Here is a 20,788-nt window from a genome sequence, read left to right as displayed (position 1 = left end):
TAAATCTCAGATGTTGTTTGATAAAGTGTATAAAATAAATGCTAAATAAAGTGTGTTAATAATGCTTGTATCATCAATGCTTGCATTAATTATATATATGTTATTTCTCATGCATTGTTTGGTTTAGTGTATTAAAAAATATCATGCATCACATAAAAACATATTTTTACGAAAATACCTTCACATTAATGATGGAAAAAATTTAACTTTTTTTAGGGACAATGAAGCTTTTAACCATGCTAATGAATGCATTAAAACCCGTTACATTACTAATAACTAAAAATTCATGATATTAGTAATACAAACTTTAATACGCGATAGAATATATACCTGATATAAAAAAATTATAACTACTCTAATATATAAAGTTAATACGTACGTTATTTTTACTAACACACTCTACCAAAACCGATCGAGATGAGGGTGACCTTAAGAAATAAAACCCCATGATGGGAGTTTGGATCCGTAGTGGATCGTCACTAATGAAATGAATAATTTTGGTTAATCTAGGCAAGGTTTTAAAGGACAAAAATCCCAGTCAATTTTCCCCGTATATTTTGGGGAAGTTTACTATTCTGATTTGTTCTTAACAAGACTTGCTCTTTCTTCTCTCTGTCAACTGCTGCTTCATCGTGTATCCAAAATCTACGTTACTAGGGTTGTTCTCCCTATCCCTCCTACCTAAAGATTGGGGTTTTTTCCCCCCAGCCATTTATAGGGCATTCTGCAGCTTTGGTTTTGCCAATTTCTTCAGGATTTCCATGGGATATGGTGCAATGCTGGGCAATTTGAGGTCAGGTAACAGGTAACTTGTTTGATCGATCATTTGCTAGGTGGGTTTCGGCTCTCAGTGTTGTATTTATGATTTGTTGTGTTTACCCATTGAGAGCTTGGTGTTGCTGACATTTGGTCTTAAGATTTTGATGTTGTTGTGGTTACCAGAGACGATGAAGTGGTGGGGGTTATAGGGGTTGTTTTCTGTGCTGATTAGTTTGGTATATATATAATGATGAAAAGGTTGAAAAATGAAGCTTCCAGTGTGAGGAGGTTTAAATTGTCTTATGTTTTACTGGGTTTAGCTGCATTTTACTTGGTTCTTATCTGTGTGAAGTTTCCGGAGTTTCTTGAGAGCGCGACAGTTTTGAGTGGTGATGATGCTGATGTAGCTCTAGATGTGGAGGATGATAGTGGAGAATCCATTTCTGTGTTTCATAATAGTGTAAGGGAATATTCTCAAGTGAAATCACAAGAAGAGGATAATGAAGATGAAGCTTCTCCCCATAAAAAGCCTCCTAAGCTTCACTATGGTAGAATTACTGCAGCTATTTTGAAAAGGCAGAATATGGAGCGAAATCTGTCTATTTTGGATAGTATGGCAGATGAAGCTTGGACTCTAGGCTCGAAAGCTTGGGAAGAATTGGATAAATATGAGGAGAAAGGGATTGAGATGAATTCCATACTTGAGGGAAAGCCTGAATCATGTCCTTCATGGGTTTCTAGTAGTGGAGCACAAATTGCTAAAACAGATCATATGATGTTCCTACCATGTGGGCTTGCAGCAGGTTCTTCTATAACACTTATTGGTACTCCTCGTTATGCTCATCATGAGTATGTACCACAGCTTGCCAAAATAAGGGCTGCTGATGCATTAGTTTTGGTTTCCCAATTTATGATTGAATTACAAGGTTTAAAATCTGTGGTTGGTGAGGATCCACCAAAGATTTTGCATCTGAATCCTAGAATAAGAGGAGATTGGAGTCGTCGACCAGTGATCGAACACAATACTTGCTATAGAATGCAATGGGGAACAGCTCACAGGTGTGATGGTTTGCCTTCAAAGTATGATGATGACATGCTTGGTAAGACACTTTCTGTTTTTTTCTTGTCTGATTTGGTCTCTCTGTTTTATAAGCTATTGCTTTGTGGGAATTTTGTGGGTTCGGGTAGGGGGTAATGAAACAATAAAGGGAAATGATATTTTTGATAATGAAGAGAATTCTAGGATATATAGGTGAAGTTCTTTGACAACCAATGTGCTTAAAGTTGGCTTAAAAAATCACACACAACTATCTGGAAAAGTGAAATTGTCGCTTTGTTTTTTACTTTGTAAAATCTCTTGAAAACTGAACAACTTAGAGAAGAAGAAACAAAGAAAATATGGAGCACTAATAGGAAATCTATTTTGAAACACCCATTCACCAAGCAATGCAATCAATGGTATTGAACCCCAAGTGGAAGAGTAAAACCCTATTAGACTTATCAGACCAAGAAAATAAAGTATTGTCAAAACATAGAGAATTATCCACTTCATGGCAGCCATTGGTGTTCGTGTTCCTCAAGAACATAGTGGTACATCCTACCTCACAAGCATAATGCTCTTCAAAATATCATCAGTCTCTATTTCTTTTTTGATCAAGTAAGTTGTATTATAAATGGCATCAAGCGTATGTATGTGACTTATAGCTTACCTCAGTCTCTATTTCGAAGATGCCTATGTGCTACTTATAGCTTTAGGTCCCCCGGATATGCAAGTCCATTCAAAATATACATGGAATTATCCTTAAACTAAGAAGGAGTAAGAATTTGATGGAATGGGGCGTGGGCGGTTGCACAAATTGGTTGTGTAGTTACAAACTAGGCTAAAGCTTGATCCAGTGGGTTTCCAGATTGGAACTTAGGTGTGTGTGGCTGGTAATAGCATGTGTAGTTGCACAACCTTAACAAATTTTCCATCTTGTATTGGCCTTAATGTTTCCCATCACGGCCATGTCATGTGATCACACTTACTCCTGAAATGATTCACCCTTCAATTCTACTAAGTCGGACCTTAACCTTCAGTTAGAAATTCCCATATCTTCCAATGTTCTGTAGGTACAATGTCTGTTGCGACCATAGCCAGGCGTTAAAGAAACCACCTCATGCTATCACTCCCCCCCAAACATGATGCATGTCACCAATTTGGCAAGGTCAACATAAGATAGTTCATGCATCCATCTAACCTATTTGACGCTCTAGTTCACAAATACTCCTTTAGCATACATGGACGAGTCGTCATCGTAGAAGAAAACATATGGACCATTATAGCAACAAAACACTAAATGCATTTACTTAACAAACAAACATGGTGCTTTGGATATTAGCACCCTACTGCTAATTGATGGTGGCTCTTAAGTGTACTGTATTCTGGGAGAAGCTGGGGAAATCAGTGAGAAAATTTTGTAGGTTGTGTGGCATCCTTGGTGGAAGGATGTTGGAGAGAAGAGCAAGTTGAAAGGGTGGTTTAAGGAGGACAAGAGCGATGTGGTGGTTCTCTTGTGGGTCTGTGTTTGTATTGTCCCAAAAATGGTGAATGGAGGATTGAAGAAGTGTGGGGAAAAGGGTGAGAATGTGGGACCCACAGAATTTTGAAAAACAAAAAAGAATTAAAACACAGTACTTTAAAGGTTATTGCACTCAAATTTGGGTGAAACACAAAACTTTTGCCATGTCAACGTCGGGTGTGCACGAGACACAACAATGTCTAGTTGGTCATTTGGTAAGTTTAAGGGTCAAACTGTTATTTGGAGCCAAGTTTGAGTATCTGTCTATGTATTTTGCCCTAAAAATAACCTTATCGTTCAAAATCATACCACTCAAAATAAGGATCAAAAGTCACTTCGTCGTGAGTTTTCTTGGGTTAAACGTGTCATGTTTTGGAGAAAGGTAACATATTTGTATATTGATGTATAGACTACACAAAATCTGTATAACCATCCATAATTACTGAGAAAATCAACAAAATACAGATAGGAATCTAAAACATCAAAAATCAATTTATGATCTTCTAAGCATACTCCTTTACACCATAAATAAAAAAGGACTAAACACTTCATTTTTATCTTCTGGATGTGGCAAACTTTATCTTCATAGCATCTGGTTTCTCCCTTCCCAAATTGTCCACCATATATGCAAGCTGGAAACATCTGTACCTTCCAAAGGCAGGGGTACGATCTGCGTACACACTACCTTCCCCAGACCCCGCTTGTGTGATTACACGGGGTATGTTGTTGTTTTTATGCAAGCTGGGACAACGGACAACCATTCATCTCTCTTTATGTATTGAGTTAATACCTTCTCTGTTCCCGAATGCTAGAACATCCACTATGTTCCTTGGCATACTCCCCATCCCTTAGGTTGATGAATATCCTCATATTTGTATAATCAATTTACAGCAAACTGAGATGACCGATAGAGGTCTCATTAGGATCAAGAAGACTACAAGGAGTTATATAGAGGCGGTGCTGGGATAAATATAGTAATTAGCTATAACACTTGATCCTCCTTCTAAAACAATGGATTATCCTACACTTTGAAGCTCTTGTCAACAGATGGATGGTGTTGTTTGGAATTAACTCCATTTTCCTCAAGGAATACATCATTGTTACCTTGTAACAAGAAGAATTAACTCTAAAACAAGAAAGAGTGAGTTGGTTAGAGTATAAACAAGGACTCTTTTCACAAACATTGTTTTTCATACATGACTCTCCTTTTCTTTTGATTGTTGTCACTCTCATTTTGAAGATTTTGTGATAGACTGATAGTCCTCTCTTTACTTATCTCTTCCTCACCTTTTCCATTCTAGTATTATCACTTAGCTCTTGTCAAATTTGTTTTTCATTTATATCTTAACTGATGGTTTTCACTTAATTATGTGTAGTTCCATTGTTGAGTGATAATAAACCTCTTTTACAATTTATTCGAACTTTTTTTTTTTGATAAGCCTTGTGCCTAAGAAGTTTTAGTTGTGGGATTCTTGATTAACAGCTTTATATAAATCAAATACCATAAAATATTGAATTTACTTTCATGCAGTTGATGGATATTTGAGATGTGAGAAGTGGATGCGGAATGACATTGTTGATACTCGAGAGTCGAAAATATTTTCATGGTTTGATCGATTCATTGGACGTGCAAAGAAGCCAGAGGTGACCTGGCCTTTCCCATTTGTGGAGGGTAGGATGTTTGTTCTAACTATTCGTGCTGGTATTGATGGCTACCATATCAATGTTGGTGGGCGGCATGTGACTTCATTTCCATATCGAACTGTAAGCTACTTGATCTCTTCCAAATAATTTTGATTGTTTTCTCTGTAGACATGCAAGTGTTCTGCTTTTCCCATGACTGAGCAAGTAACTATTGTAGGAGAGTGTTTTTAAGATGTTCTTCTTGGAATTGATTTTAGAGTAAGCACATTTTAGACTGCTGTGCCAGGCAATAACTATTCAACCACTGGAATACACTTTTCTCAAAAAAGGGCACATTGGAAATCAAGCTACTATTCAGATCTTTTGCCCACACAAATATTACCAAACAAAAAAAATGGATAACATAAAATATTATCGTAGTGTTTTATCCCTTTTCTGAACCCCTTCACCATATTCACGGATTTGTAATTGTTGCAATTAATATGATCACCAGATTTTCCGGAATTTATGTTTCAGTTTCCTCGCATTTGTTATTACCATACTAGTAAGCCATAGTCAGATGTTCTCTATTCTTTCAGGGCTTCACACTGGAAGATGCTACAGGGTTGGCAATCAGAGGTGACGTAGATATACATTCGGTTTATGCTACATCTCTTCCAACCTCTCATCCAAGTTTTTCTCCCCAAAGAGTGTTGGATTTCTCAGAGAAGTGGAAATCTCTTCCTTTGCCCAAGAATCGCATTCAACTTTTCATTGGGGTGCTTTCTGCCACCAATCACTTTGCTGAGCGTATGGCAATCAGGAAAACATGGATGCAGGCTTCAGCAATCAAATCCTCAGACATAGCAGTCCGCTTCTTTGTTGCTTTGGTAAGTTGCATCCCTCACCCAAATATTCCTTGGAGAGTAAAAATAGATGCATGTTAACTTTGTGCATCCAAATATGTTTGCACCCCAGATGCAGTCATATTCCTTGTAATCACAATATTTCAAGCTCCTCCAATGAGCTGCAACTCTGACATGAGGTGATTGTCAAATGATAGGTCATGAAAAATCTTCTTTTTTTCTTTTTTCTTTTTTCTTTTTAAAAAGATGTTTCTTTGAACTGCTTTATTAATGCATTTATTTTTTTCCTTTTATCAAAAAGTTTGATATTATCATAGCAAAGATGTATAGTAAATACATACACATACATTGTGTTTGTGTGCGTATACATCATGTGGCTATTGAATTAGAAAGTGAAAAGAAAAAAAATAGACCTACAATGCGCTAATCTAATGAGACATGAAGCTTGATGACAAAGCTCAATTCATAAATCATTACTGAAGAGAATAATAATGGATAATAAATGAAAAATATAGCAAAACTGGTATCACTGTTGCCTGGGTTGTGGGAAATGTCTTATGTTGTCAAATAACCTGGGGACAGTTCAATATAAGTTGAGTAAAATAGAGGTGATGGCCATGGGTATGCCATCTGTATCTTATATCGACAGGAGGGTCATTACTTCTAGCCAATAAACTCTCCTCCCATGTTCCAGATGAAGTTAAATCTGTGATTTCCATCATTCAAAGGAAATTAGATAAGGGTGTGCCCAGATCCTGAAAGAATTTGCACTTCACCAGTTCACCTTATCGAAAGAAAAATACTAGAAAGAATTTGCTGTTTCCTTATGGGAACTTTCTGATTTCATTTTCCTCTCTCTGTCTTCCTCTCTTCCATGCTCCAACTGCTCATTAAACTTCTTTGGAATATAAGGAGTTCCTCGTCATCATTGAGACATTTGACTAAAAACACTGTTGATGTTTCATGCAGCTAGAAGCCCCCAAATTTCAAAACTAACGAAAATTAAAATGTACGCAGACAGAAACCAAGAGGATGATCAATGTGTTGTATATCTAGTGCCAATTACTCTGCTTCTAAAAATACAGTTAGGGAACCCTAAAATTTGGCGCCATGTCAATAAAGAGCTTGAATGTATCTTCTCAAAAAATAAAGAGCTTGATTTTATAATGTGGCTATTCTGTAAGAACTATATTCAACTTTTTCCAATAAAAATACTACAAAATCTCATTTTGCGAATAGCATATTTTGTCATAAACTCTGGCACAACTACTGTATTCATTAGTAGCTGGATAATAGATGTCAATACAATCACCCCTTTGTATTTGCCTACTTGGAAGATCCTTCAATCTTCATGGCTATCCCTGGAGCACAATGCACGCTTGTTACATTACATAGTTTATCATCTTTTGGGAGGTATTAACTTGCCATACTGTTCACTTGGAAGCATTCTTGCCATTTCTATCCTAGGATATCTGAGGCGCTTTCATTTGAATATCTCATATATAAATGATGGTCAAACGAAAGTAGTGTTGCTTTCAGGTAAAGGAGAAAATTTATGAACCGGAAAAAGGTTGTGCTATTGTCCTCAGTACTACTTTATGCTGTTCTGCAAACACCGCTCTTTAGGTTTCCTTCACCAACTTATTTGTTTGTCGAACTTACACTATTATCTCTGCAATAGCCAGTTTGGAATTCAACCTCAACGAATGTACTTATGTATTAACATTTAACTGTGTAGAATCCACGAAAGGAGTTAAATGCTATATTGAAGAAGGAAGCAGATTACTTTGGGGACATTGTGATTGTCCCCTTTATCGATAGATACGAGCTAGTGGTTCTTAAAACTATTGCCATCTGCAAGTATGGGGTGAGTTCTGCACTTTGCTCCATCTTCCTCTACTTCTATAGACTGCTTAGTTGTGTCCTAATTTCTATCGACATGGCCCACAATATCTGTTGCAGGTTCAGAATGTGACAGCTGCATATATCATGAAATGTGACGATGATACTTTCATTAGGATAGATGCAGTCCTTAGAGAAATTCAACGGGTCCCTCCTAGACGATCTCTTTACATGGGCAATCTTAATCTCTTGCATAGACCACTTCGAACAGGAAAGTGGGCCGTAACTTTTGAGGTACAGAGTTTTATATGATAATAGAGTTATTCAAAATCATGGCTACTGTTTGTTGATTTCTTATAGACACTAAAGCTAATTTGAAAATATTGACTTGTGCAACAGGAGTGGCCAGAAGATGTATACCCCCCTTATGCTAATGGACCAGGATATATAATTACAAGTGATATTGCCAAACATATCACTTCTCAATATCGGAACCAAAGCTTGCGGGTTTGTAACAGTTTATTTCTTTCGTTTTCTTCTTAATCATAAACCTGTTCAAAGTGTAGACTCTGAAATACGCATTCCCCCATCAAATTGACAGATCTTCAAAATGGAGGATGTGAGCATGGGTATGTGGGTTGAGAGTTACAACAGTTCAACTCCTGTACAGTACTCTCACAACTGGAAGTTCTGTCAATATGGGTGTATGGAAGACTATTTCACGGCTCATTATCAGTCTCCACGACAGATGTTCTGTCTGTGGAACAATTTACTCAAGGGTAAGGCCCATTGCTGCAACTTCTAGAGTGATTTGACCATTTTTCGCTGCTTGATGGACGCACAATTTGAATTGCATCATCTTCTTCCTGCCTTGAGATCTTACGCGAAGAAATGAAGGTGTGTGTTGTTGTATCTGTTCAGATGGCTGTTTTAGTTTAACATATGATTTAACATGGAACATTGGCCATCGCCATGGATTTGTACATCCGGATTTATATACTGTGTACTAGTCATTGTATAGGATTCGTGCCTCTCCGCCTTGTACCATGAAGAAACATACAGAGATTTGATATTGAGCTGAGCCTCCCCACTATCATAATTTTGGGTTGGGGCCTTCACAGTTATGTTTGTCCTTTAACGCTATATATGAAGCTTTTCCTCTGGCAAATGCCAACATTACTTGTTTTTGCTCCTTCAAATTTACATTTGATACTATTTCATTATTTTAATTTGAAATGATATACTATGAGTTCATCTTCATATTGATTGACTTTAATTAGAATGCTATAAATTATGATGATTAAATTTCACAAAACATTTATGTAACAACATATACTATATTTTCATCAGGTGGATAAATAAAATGAATGTGAATTAGTTGAATCTTTAAATGAAAGACATGCATATTTTTCCAGGCATTCTAAGGTATGCAGATTGAAAGTGCATCAAAATCATATGCATATTTTAAAATTGTGTTTATTTAATTAAAATATCAATTCTCTTATTCATTTCATAAACAAAGCAAAAGAGTCTAGAGTTTATTTATTTATACAAACCATGTGAAAAATTATTCATTCCAAAATATCTCATTTTGAAATATCTTTTTGGTAAGAAGGGACGCGGAATGAGTAAATAATATGCTTAAATTGAAAGTGCATCAAGCGATACATCCTTAATTATTTATTTTTATATATAAAAATATCAATTCTCTTATTCATACATAATCAAAGTAAAAGAATTACGACTTCTACATAAAAGTCACGTACAATATTATTCAGCCCAAAAATCTCATTTACTCTCTAAGATTCCTACACTTATTTTATTCCTAAGAAATAATATAGAAAAGAAAAGAAAAATACATCTAGAACCTCCTCAATAAATTGTACAAATATTGGTTTGTTTTGAAGAGATAAGTATCAAAATCAATCCTAAATTTGGTGTAAATTATTAGTTTCATCTTCGAACTATTGACAGTCTTAAAAAGGTCTCTCTATTTGATTAACTATAGCTAAATACACCATCAATCTTGCAAGATTAGTGAAATACCCCTTTAAATTCTCGTCAAGTTTAGAGTGTTTTCAACACTTGTTTCGATTTAGAGGTGTATTTCACTAATCTTGCAAGATCGGGGGTGTATTAAGCTTCAATTAGTCAAGAAAATGAGTATTCTTAAGACGGTCAATAGTACAGATATAAAACTAATAATATTCACGTCAAGTTTAGAGGTTGTTTTTAATAATTCTCTCGTTTTTCAATAAATTAAACCGGTGGAAATCAAAGCGAAAATTGGTGACTAGGCCGGTCTGGAAAGCCGGTCCAAATTTGTAGGACGGTTCAGGGTCACATTATCCTAACTAAAGCCCCTCCTAAAACCCAAGCAAAGGACAAAGGATAAGAGGAGTTATTTATAGCAATTTCGAGTTGCCAATTTCAGCAATGGCTTCTGTATTATCAACTTCCTTGTATCAAGGTAACTGTGTTTTACTTGTTGCACCTTTGATTTTTTTAAAAATTATTCTTCTTCGCTTTGTAAAATTGGGTTTTTTTCCTGTTATTTGCAGATAGAGGACTGAGAATTGTAGCCTCTACTGATGGATTTGTGCCAACTTTTTGCTGCCCCTATCGGAAGGTGTTTTTAGATTATCTCATTATGTTTGTTAATCACCACTGAAAGTAGAATCTTATACTCTGTGTTGGTTACCTTTTATTGTTAGATGATAAGTAAAAGGAGCACTTTTACAAAATTGTTCGTCTCTAAGAGTTCAAATTGTTGATTTTAGGTTTATATGTGACTTTTTTGTATCTTTGAGAGGAATCAATGGTTTGGGTGAGCTATAAGAGTCTAGAAGAGATTAAAATGGTTTATATATTCAATTCTATTCAAGAGAGGGATATTTTTGGGAGTTTTATATATGCTTGAGGATATGGTTAACGTATTCTAGAGTGTTAGAGCTGACGATCAGGGAAAGCTGTTTGAAGGAAATGTTTTACTTCAATGGCAAAGAGAGTTTGGTTAGATTTTAGGAGTTATTTGTAGTTTCATGGTAGTAAATTGTTTCTGATTTTGATATGCTGTACTACTTCATCAAATTTCCTTTATACAATTAATCTGTGTGCTCATCTTATAGCTGACTCTCTTTCTTATCCCTCCACATGCACACCAAGTTTACCTGCCTATGTTTACTTCTTCATTTGCTGAACTATATATACGTATGCATCTGCATTGAACACTAGCACATGTTGCTCTCTGTGACGGTGAAATTCATATAGTAATCGGGGAAGGCAGAAGGTTTAAATTTCTGGCAGAAATTATTCATGAATTTGCATCTTATGTTTAAGCATCTCTTGTTTAACATTATGAAGTAAAGTCTGGCAATATGTTCAACATGCATGCTCAAAGGAAGGTGCTCTATATTGTAGCAAGGTTTCTCATCATTTTAAAAAGTTTTCATTAATAGGAGTATGCATTGTGCTGGGAACCACCCAGACCTTGTTTACAGGTACTACTCCTGTTTCAATATGGAAGCTCAAATTTGTCTCCAGTAGTCCATTTCAAAAGGCTCCTTTAGCTCCTTGTATAAAGTGTGAGAACAAGGAAAAGAATCAGGGCTCTTTTGAGCAGGTGTCTGTCGAGCGTTTTCCTTATCACAGTTATATGGACTCCACTTCTGGGCAACTTGAACCAGCATCTGGAGCTCGCGCTAGTATTCCTGGAAAGGAGTACTGGCCAGAAGGCACAGCTAGTCGAGTTCAGGCCGCCAGGGCTCCTGAACCAGATGGTATTTCAACTGGAACTCCATCTTATGGAAAAACTCCTGGAAGTAGAAGAAAGAAGTACAAGGCATCTGCTTCCACTTCCCAGCCTTCAGAAATCAATGTAATTTCTGATGATCCTCTGGAGACTCCAGATAATGTACCAGAAGAGCCAAAGGATCTTTCCTCAGAGTATGTCATTTATCAGCCTGAACAAGATGAAGAAGAGCTAACAGGCTATGAGCTGGATAAAAGACATGGACGGCCCCATCCATTTATTGATCCAAAGGTAAAGAAGGAAATAGAGAAGCCACTTACTAGTGAAGAACTATGGTGGAATTGGAGAAAGCCTGAAAAGGAGCAATGGTCTAGGTGGCAGAGGCGGCGCCCTGATGTTGAAACGGTCAGTACTGAAAATATATACTACTAAGAAGTATAAATTGTTTAAGTGTGTAATCAGCGTAATTTAATTGTGCTAAATCAAGATTGGATGTCAATGCTGCTCATGCTAGTTGCTTGCTCGATGCCACATTGTAAAATAGATAAATACAAATCTTAAGTGGATAAAATGATATCTTCAGTAGAGACACGGTGAATATTAATAATACATTTCTAACCACTTTAAACCTCCCTTGGTTCTCGAGCAGATTCAAACTAATATCATCACTAACATTCTGACTTAGAGATTATTATTATTTTCCCTGGAACAGGTGTTTCTTAAAGCTATGGCAGAGACAGGACAAGTAAAGCTCTATGGTGAGCATCCTACATTGACAGAGACTGCGCTCTATAGAGCAAGGAGACATTTATATAAGGAGGAAAGGTAGAATCAGCAACTTTTTTAATAATGTTGCATCACATGTTCTATTCTACAAGTTATAGTCTCTTCCTTTTTCCCTTGCACTGAAATGTTAAAAGATGGACCTCACTCGTTTGGTATTAAATTTATTCATAAGCCCTTCGTCTGTCATGAATGCACGTCATAAACTATAGGCTACAGGGAACCTTGCAAGAAAGGATAGGCAAATTGAGAGGAAGTATAAAATAAGCAAATTCCATTTCCTTAATGTCTTATTATGTGCTTGTACACTGTTGTATTAGTTCATTCTCGGGAAGCTTATTATGGTACTTATTAGAAAGAGTCAAGCAACAAGTATTGTGTCTTTTCTTTTTTCATATTCGTAATGTATATTATAAATAGCATTAACATGAATAAATTGTCAAACTTCAGTTAGATTGATGATCAACTCCATGTCCTCTCTCTTACCTTTTGCCTTTATCTACTGCTTTCAAAAGCTATTGGTTCTGCAAGCTCTCTGGAGCTGGTTTTTGATGGAAAGTTAAGTCTTGACTTCTATTTTGTTTATGTTTATCTTTTACCTGTATTATCTTTATATCCGTGGTGTGGGTCACTTTGCACGCATCTCAACTATGCTGGCCTACTATCAGCCTACATGCACATGTGGCCTAGGTAATCTTGTCCACTAAGGTTAGAATGAAGGGGATTACACCAAGTGTGTGGTTATGATTTGAACTTGGGATCTTCAGGTTGTTACTCCCATGCCTTAACCATTAGGTCATTGCCTTGGAGACCCGTTTTGATTTTATATTTTCTGAAACTTGTCCCTTGTATTGTTCCCTAATTGACAGGTCTTTGAATTGCTAAATGACTTGGCAATCTACTTTTCCCGTTCAAGATGAACCAGAATACACTTTCTATTGGAACTAAGAACTAATAAGTGGGCAATGCAGGCTACAGGCTGAAAAAGAAAAAATGGAAAAGATTGGTCCTATTGCATACTACTCAGAGTGGGTCAAAGCTTGGAAAAGAGATACTTCTCGAGATGCCATTCAAAAGCATTTTGAAGAGACTGGTGAAGATGAGAACACTCAACTCATCGAAATGTTCTCCCATCAAACAGATCGTGAATACCGGATAATGATGGGAACTGATATGCGTATTCCTCGTGACCCGTTGGCCATGAGAATGCGGGAGGATCAAATAAAACAAAGTATCTCCCTTCCCTCTGGCTGAACTATACTTCATAACTTTTCCTGCTTTTTCTTGTGACTTGTGAGTATGTGTACGCAGCTGGTTTAGAAGTGAAGGTGATTGGAAGTTGGGGGACAATGATTTATTATCGGGTAGTTATAGGAATCTTTAGCTTGATTATTTCGGGAAATTGCCATCAAAAGTATTTTCAAATTATTTTTTTGAACAAAAATATCTAAACATAGCCTGAAGTGATTGAGGTAAAAAAAGTACCTATCTCTTTATCCTGTCTGATCAGAATGATTCGAAATCGTAAGTGTTTTGTTCTGATTTATTCGGTTTTCTTTTTCCATTTTTGACGGGAAATCAACAATTTGCTTTTTCCTTTTCTTTTTGTGCAGTTTGGGGTGGAGATCCAGTTTACCCGACCATTAATTACATTCAAGATCCTGATGAAGTAATTGATTTCAGGGGTCCAGACTTCCATGAACCAACACCAAATATGTTGGCCTATTTGAAAGAGGTTTGGTTAAGCAACTTGCTATTCAATACCCTACATGGTCTTGCTGCCTAGTTAACTTTGTTGACCTTATTTCTGACCTCCTTTTTCACATATGCACTTCAAATTAATTGCCAAGTGCTATTACATGCACTGTTTATTATCAAAAGCTACAGAATTAGTGATGTATTTCATGTTTAAGCAAATGGAAATGGATGTATTTCATGTTTAAGCAAATGGAAATGGAGATACTGTGCTAAATTATGTTTATGCTCTTTGCCTCCATATGAGATGTTGCATTATTTACTTTGTAAAGATACTGAGGCTCAATCTCTCAACTAGATGAATAGATATTAACTAATGTTTCCAGCAAAACTTGATGGTTATCCTAAACCAATCAATCAATGTGATCTATCATGAATACAATGGAAGCAAAGGATCTATCTATGTAGGCTATACTTTCTTGTTGATATTAGGCAGTCGTTGTTGTTGTGCCACTTACATGACATCCAATGCTTATTCTAATGAGAGATTTATAAATCCTTTAGAGCTAAGAATGAGAAATAGGCTGGTATTAGAGAACCCTTAAAATTGTGTTAAAAGATGAGGCAATGGATGCAGATAGAGTGGAATAGATGCAAATGAATTTATAAATGATGACGGTTTTCGGGCCATTTTGTGTGCGCATCAACTAATTCACGAGCAGCCTGCTACAACCACCAAGTTTGGGCCAGATGGGCCCACACTAAATGTTGTAGTTAGAATCTTGAAGTTTTTATTTCTATCTGTCAACTGCTAAGTCATCCCCTCGGGGACATATAGAGGATTCATTCAGCTGATTCCAACTAATTTGGTATCAAGGCTTAGTTGATTAATTCAGACTTGAGGGATATGCAATTTGTCAAATTGTTATGGGCAAACAACTAGGTGTATATAGCTAATGAGGAATATGAACAACATCTCTTCTAAATGTGTTATTTTTACTTTTGGAGATCAGGAAAGTTTTAAATTAGGCAAAAGGTCTAGTAGATTATGAAGATGAAGGGAAGTCAAAGAGAATTGAGATGGAATTTCCAGTAAGTCAAGCCAAATTTTGCTGATAGGTCCACTTGATGAAGATTTGACTTTACTGAGCTTTGTGAATGTGATGAATCTAATCAAAAGGATTCTAGATTAGGTTTGGTGATTGGAGAAGATAACTGTTTGTATGGTAAATATGTTGTAGCATACTTCTTTAGCTGTCATGTTAACTCAAAAAACAAAAGGCTACAAGTATAGTTGTTATCGGCTGTGTATAGAGTTGATATACCTGTTTTAGTGATTATGTTTTATCAGCCTATCGTTTACTGATTTATGTTCGGGGTTTTGTCGGAACATTTTGTTATCAGCATGGCAAAATAATATCAAGAGAGGAGCTAGAGAAAATTCTGGCAAAAGAGAAGACAGAAGAAATTGAGGTAATAAATTTTCATAGGTATTTACAATACTTCGTTTCATTCTCTGAGTTTTGTGTAAAAAAGTACTATTCCTTGCGGTTGCATTTGTTGTTTTATTGCATTGCTGCTAACCAATTGTTATACATGTAAAAAGCTTCAATTGAATAGTTTATCTATTTGTTGTTTATAGAATTTACTTTTTAAGGAAAGAGAAATGATGATGCAAATGATGTTGAAGCAGTGATAGAATTCATAGATTCTCTTTAAGAATAGGAAGGGATACGCTCTCTGGGTTGACTGTAAATACTTTAATTGCACCTTCTTGGTGTGATATCTTATAATACACCTACCTCTCTTGAAAAAATTTACTTTTTAGGGTGTACAAGCAAAACTACTCTAGATCCCAGGCACAAATATATTGCAGTTAGCTTGCACATAAAATTGAAAAAATTAACTCTAGCATACTGTTGTCTACTTCATTCTTCACTCTTTTCATATGCATCAAATAATCTTACAATCATCAACAATCAGATTGCTTACCATTAGTACTCAGTCTCCTTCTCTTTGAATCTATTCAGTAAAAGTACTTTCTTCTCTGCAACAGGTGGCAGAAATTGATGAAGCTATGGCAAGAGCTGTTGACATTGGTGAAAATGATGTGAGATCATTCTTATTCTTACTTTATTCTGGTTTTGATGTTTGATGAACTTTGTTTGCTTCATCCTGAACTTCTAAATTTTCTAATTTGCTACGTTGGCCTTGTATGTTAATCATTAGTTTTATGTTAAGTAACTCCTCTTGGTGGTTCAGGATGAAGAAGAAGGAAGTGAGGCTGAAGGTGAAGAGGAGGATGAGAAAATTACACGCAATTGGAGTGTTTTGAAAAGTAATCCCGAGCTTAGCAAATCAAAGGTAATTTCCTTTCTACTGATCATTGATTTATTGGTTTCCTTTCTGATCTTATGGCTCAATTTGTTAAAACAATTGAAAGGATGATTGATTTAGTGATTTTGTTATATACTGCTATGCTATATATTTGTCAAACAATCTGGTTTTTCTTGATGTCTAGACTTGCCTAAAAGTCTAAAACTGCTGTTTTTTCGTTCTATATGTCCTTTGCTACATGGTTTGGTAGTAGGGGTGGCAAAATCAGCCCAAATAATCATGATCCGCCCAAGCCATATATGTTTGGTGGATTAATGACCTGTTAATTTGATTAGCTGGGGTCATTTTGACTTGCTTAGTTCAGACTATTTTAAAATTGGGGTGATATGCAGCATGAGACATATCGTCTAAATATAAAAAAACATTTTTTTTATTTTATATGTTTTTTATAGTCATAATAAGGAAGAAAAATTTATCAAGTACTCGAACAAATTATAAGAAACAAACATTGAACTTAAAACTTAGTAAGCATTGAGCAGGTTGGTTCCTAACCCGATTTTTAGTGCATTTCAGCCCAAACAACATTTAAGCGGGTCAATGGCCCGCCCATTAATTAACTCAACCCATTTTAACATTCTCAAAACAGCCCAACCCGCCCATTTGACCCCTCTAGTTTGTAGCAAATCATTCCTCTAAGGAAATTTCCCTCTGCGTAGAGATAATGGAATACAAATTTTATACAATAGGATGAGCCACTCCTTCAGACCCACCTCCCTCCCCTCCCTTCTTTTTCCTCTGAGAAATTCATGAAGGAATAAATTTAAAAATGGTTGCGGAAGTTTAACCCAATTGTCTTCTTCTTAATGTAATTTTTATTTGGAGTTTCACAACAGCATGCACTTCATGACCTTGCAGGGTAAACCCAAAAAGAAAGACATGTCTCTGGAGGAAGCTGTAGACGATTCTGAAAATTTAACAGACTTCCTTATGGACTTTGACGAGGATGAGTGAGGCTAATGGATTCCCCAGGCTATCAAGGTGAGCTCCTTCGTCTGGAAAATGGAAACAGAGGTGCTTGACATGAACTTCTTTAGGTGAAATGCATCTGTATTCTGTGCACGTACTGTACATACATTTAAATAACCTTTGTTTTGACTTGATGAGGCATCACACAGAAAAATCATTGTGAAATCCCATAACTTGTAATGCAACTTTGCAATTAGAACACCCCTTGAACTCTGTGCTTTCACACAATCTTGTGATTTGACCTGATTATTGGCCATTCATGCCATCTAAATCAACAAAAATAAGTTTGTAAGCCAAAAGAAATTCCATGTTGATGCATCATCACATGAGCGAATTATGATCATATATGTACCTGACTACGCAAGAGACCCTCTGGTGCATGTTTTCTTTACTTTTTTGCAAGATGGTCCAAGTTGTTTCATCAATGACAGAGAATTTGTTTCTACCTTGCAGGATAAGCAAATTATTTTCATCCCCATCAACAAAGCTCTGTTGATTACAACACCAGCATCTTCCCTATGATGGAGTCGATGAACATATATTGGATGATTGATACGATCTGGCAACAAGGCCAACTAACTTGGGAACGGTTTGTTGTTGATGCTGCTGTGACTCTTAAGCAGCATCTGCTGAAGATCTTCACCCCAGAAGAGTAGATTTTTTATAGAAAGCTTTGGGTATTATTTCTGTGGATGTAATTGGATTATCTTGTAAAGCAAATGAAAAATGGAGAATGCTAATGTAGTAGCTTGTATCCAGCACACAATGTGAACTTTTGAAGACACGGTTGGTATATTAACCAGAAATTAGAAGCAGATATCATCTTCTATTTAATATCAACTCCAATGTCTTGTAGTTGTTTCAAGTTGAACAAAGAGTGTTTTTGGTACTTGTGTTTCAGAGGGTGTTGTAGCTTTTAAGCTACCTTCTGTATAGTGAATCCAAAAGGAGTGGATGGGTGGTAGTGAGAGGTACCCCCGAATAGGGCCCTACTTGATGCAAATCCGAATTAGTTGGACTCTCCACATCCACACACACAAAGAGAAAAGTAGTTCACGTTGACAAATAGGTACCACACTTGTTCTTCGAATTATTTTATCTGTTCAAAAGGACAACAAGAACAAAAATACCTCAAAATCAACATTGAAAATAGAGAAGTTGACTTGGATCAATCTGATCTCAAAGGTGAAAGCAAGTCTAGAGACATGGCTGAAGCTGCAATCATATTCTTTCTGAGAAGGCTAGGCTATCAGTTAATACAAGAAGGAAATGTTCTATCAGGTGTGCAAGATGAAATTGAGTGGATGAAGAGAGAGTTTGAAGCCATGGTAGCTTTTCTAAAAGATGCTGACAAGAGGCAACAGAGAGATGAATTTTAGCTTTTAATGCTGAAGATGTTATTGATGAATTTCTTATTCAAATGTCTAGTACTCATTAGAATAGCTACTTTAAAATAAGGTATCAAATTGGCTCTCATATCAGAAAACTCAAGAAACAAGTCATTGAAGTCAGAAAGAAAAGATAGATATGTTGTCAATGGATTAATGATGTGTGAAGATGCATTAGTAGTTAGTAGCTATAGAGGCACTGGTGGGATGTCCTCTAGAGGGCCTGTTTCAGCATCCCCTTTTGTTCGAGAAGACGATATTGTGGGAATTGAACATGATGTTGAACAGCTAATGAAACTCGTATTAGAAGGGAATGTGAAGAATTTCCTCGCGATTTCAGTGTTTGGTATGGGGGTTTTGGCCAAAACTACTCTTGTGGAAGAAGTTCTCAAGAAGTCAAAAGAGTTGTTTGATTGTCATTTCACAATCTTGTAATTTAAAGGATGTCTTGAAACACGTCCTCTCTGGATGTAATGGGTGCCATGGATGAGGGATGGTTACTGGAGAGGATCAATGACTACTTGCAAGACAAGAAGTACTTGCTAGTTATTGATGATATATGGGATGATAACCTATGGGAAGAGCTTAAACATGCATTTCCGCGAAAAAGGGCGAATCATAATTACAACAGGAGTATGATTCAAGCAGTCACTATACATGCTCGAGATGTAGTGAAAGCGTGCAAGCTGCATGATCCAGTGCGTGATGTGGCCAATCAAATGCTACAGGAAGAGAAATTTGGATCCATGATAAAAGAAGTCGACAAGACCATTCAAGAGAGACAAAGGAGACTTGCAATCTATGAAGATGCAGATAGTATCCCCTCAGACATCAGTAAGTTGAATCTGAGATCCCTTCTCTATTTTAGAGTAAATGAATTGTCATTTTCTGCTCTACAAAAACTGCTAAGGCAGCTCAGATTGGCAAGATTTACAATATGCTCCTCTAGAAAAACTACCAAATGAGATTGGTAATTTGATTCATCTCCGGTACTTAGATTTAAGAGGGAATCAGTGAAGAATTTGAGGAATCTACAGACATTGGATGTGAGAAACTCGGAAGTTAAACATTTGCCTGCTGGAATCAATGAGCTGCAACACCTAAGACATCTTCTCCTGTCAAGTTTCTGCGACAGGGAGAATGGATTTGTGAAGATGGCGAAGCTACAAACACTATCTGGAATTGAATAAGATGAAGACTTAGTAAAACAACTTAGAAGTCTAAGAAGCTTGAGGAAAGTCTACATAGGGAAAATGACACAAGCCAACAGCGGAGATTTTTGCCAATCATTAGAAAGGATGAACAAGTTGAGGTCCTTAACAGTGTTAATTGAGAGTCCATTTGAGCAAAACAAACAAATGGAATCTCTCACAAAGTCCACTAAGCACTTGGAGAAACTCAAACTCCCAAGTCCATATGAAAAAACTGCCAGGACGGTTCGATTCTCTTAGTTGCCTTCACTCATTGTACCATTTCAAGAACTTCTTAACAGAAGATCCATTTCCTATACTTGGAAAGCTTCCAGCTATTCTGACATTAGCATCTTCAGCTTACGTGAACAGCATCGTTAACATCCCTCCAGGAGAATTTCCTAAGCTTACACTACTGAGGATTCTTGGCATGGAAAATTGGACTAGTTGGATGCCTATTGAGAAGGGTTCTATGCCAGAAAATTCATTTTGTTCTGATAGTTAATTGTCCAGGCTAACTAACTGACCAGATGGCTTCAATCACCTTACTAGCCTTGATAATCTCACCCTTATGGGCATGTCTTTCTTTTTCGCGCATAAACTGCAGAGCAGAGATAAGTGGAAAGTCACTCATATCAAGGAAGTTTCAATCATTTCAGAAGTCAATGGCCAAATTGTCAAGAAAAAACTCGACAGTCCTCTTGTTAACTAGAGTATTCAAATGGATACTGACATGTTTTGTTTTTATAAATCTTACAAAAGAAAACATAAAGACCTGTGAAACTTATCATATCATTATTTTCAACAATAGGTATATCATATCAAATCACCTTTAAATAAAATGTATTTGGACACTCATAGTGGCAGAAAGAAAATAACTAAATATTCGAGCTAAATAAAGTTCTCATGAATTTTTAGGTGATCAGTTGTGCTTTATTAAAATTTATGAGAGCACTATATTTAAAAT

The 20,788-nt window shown here is 36.4% G+C and overlaps 3 protein-coding genes across 4 annotated transcripts; all 3 read left to right on the top strand.

The window, feature by feature from the left end:
* Window positions 1-464: 464 nt before the first annotated feature.
* LOC107011722 (hydroxyproline O-galactosyltransferase GALT2) lies at window positions 465-8,830 on the top strand. The gene is made up of 7 exons (XM_015211329.2): window positions 465-1,859; window positions 4,852-5,084; window positions 5,543-5,833; window positions 7,548-7,676; window positions 7,772-7,945; window positions 8,051-8,158; window positions 8,253-8,830. The coding sequence occupies exons 1-7, from the start codon at window positions 1,007-1,009 to the stop codon at window positions 8,454-8,456; spliced, it is 1,992 nt and encodes a 663-aa protein (XP_015066815.1). The 5' UTR covers window positions 465-1,006; the 3' UTR covers window positions 8,457-8,830.
* A 1,143-nt stretch (window positions 8,831-9,973) lies between these two features.
* On the top strand, window positions 9,974-18,077 carry LOC107010300 (protein PLASTID TRANSCRIPTIONALLY ACTIVE 12, chloroplastic). Of its 2 annotated transcripts, none has more exons than XR_001455678.2 (11): window positions 9,974-10,121; window positions 10,213-10,280; window positions 11,139-11,807; window positions 12,115-12,227; window positions 13,157-13,416; window positions 13,799-13,920; window positions 15,285-15,353; window positions 15,937-15,990; window positions 16,143-16,244; window positions 17,133-17,288; window positions 17,697-18,060. XR_001455678.2 is itself a non-coding variant. In XM_015209569.2 (11 exons), the coding sequence occupies exons 1-10, from the start codon at window positions 10,088-10,090 to the stop codon at window positions 17,226-17,228; spliced, it is 1,587 nt and encodes a 528-aa protein (XP_015065055.1). In that variant the 5' UTR covers window positions 9,974-10,087; the 3' UTR covers window positions 17,229-17,255; window positions 17,697-18,077. The 2 variants fall into 2 exon arrangements, 1 of the variants encoding a protein (XP_015065055.1); XM_015209569.2 differs by having other exon boundaries at window positions 17,133-17,255; window positions 17,697-18,077.
* Window positions 18,078-19,104: 1,027 nt separating this feature from the next.
* On the top strand, window positions 19,105-19,821 carry LOC114076009. The gene is made up of 2 exons (XM_027914199.1): window positions 19,105-19,541; window positions 19,629-19,821. Exons 1-2 carry the CDS (start codon window positions 19,105-19,107, stop codon window positions 19,819-19,821), a joined length of 630 nt encoding a protein of 209 aa, XP_027770000.1.
* The last annotated feature ends 967 nt before the right edge of the window (window positions 19,822-20,788 follow it).

Source organism: Solanum pennellii, chromosome 2 (genome assembly GCF_001406875.1).
Source record: "Solanum pennellii chromosome 2, SPENNV200".
Lineage (NCBI taxonomy): Eukaryota > Viridiplantae > Streptophyta > Magnoliopsida > Solanales > Solanaceae > Solanum > Solanum pennellii.
Note: the sequence above shows the minus strand (reverse complement) of the source record. Positions and strands in the feature narration are given on the sequence as shown.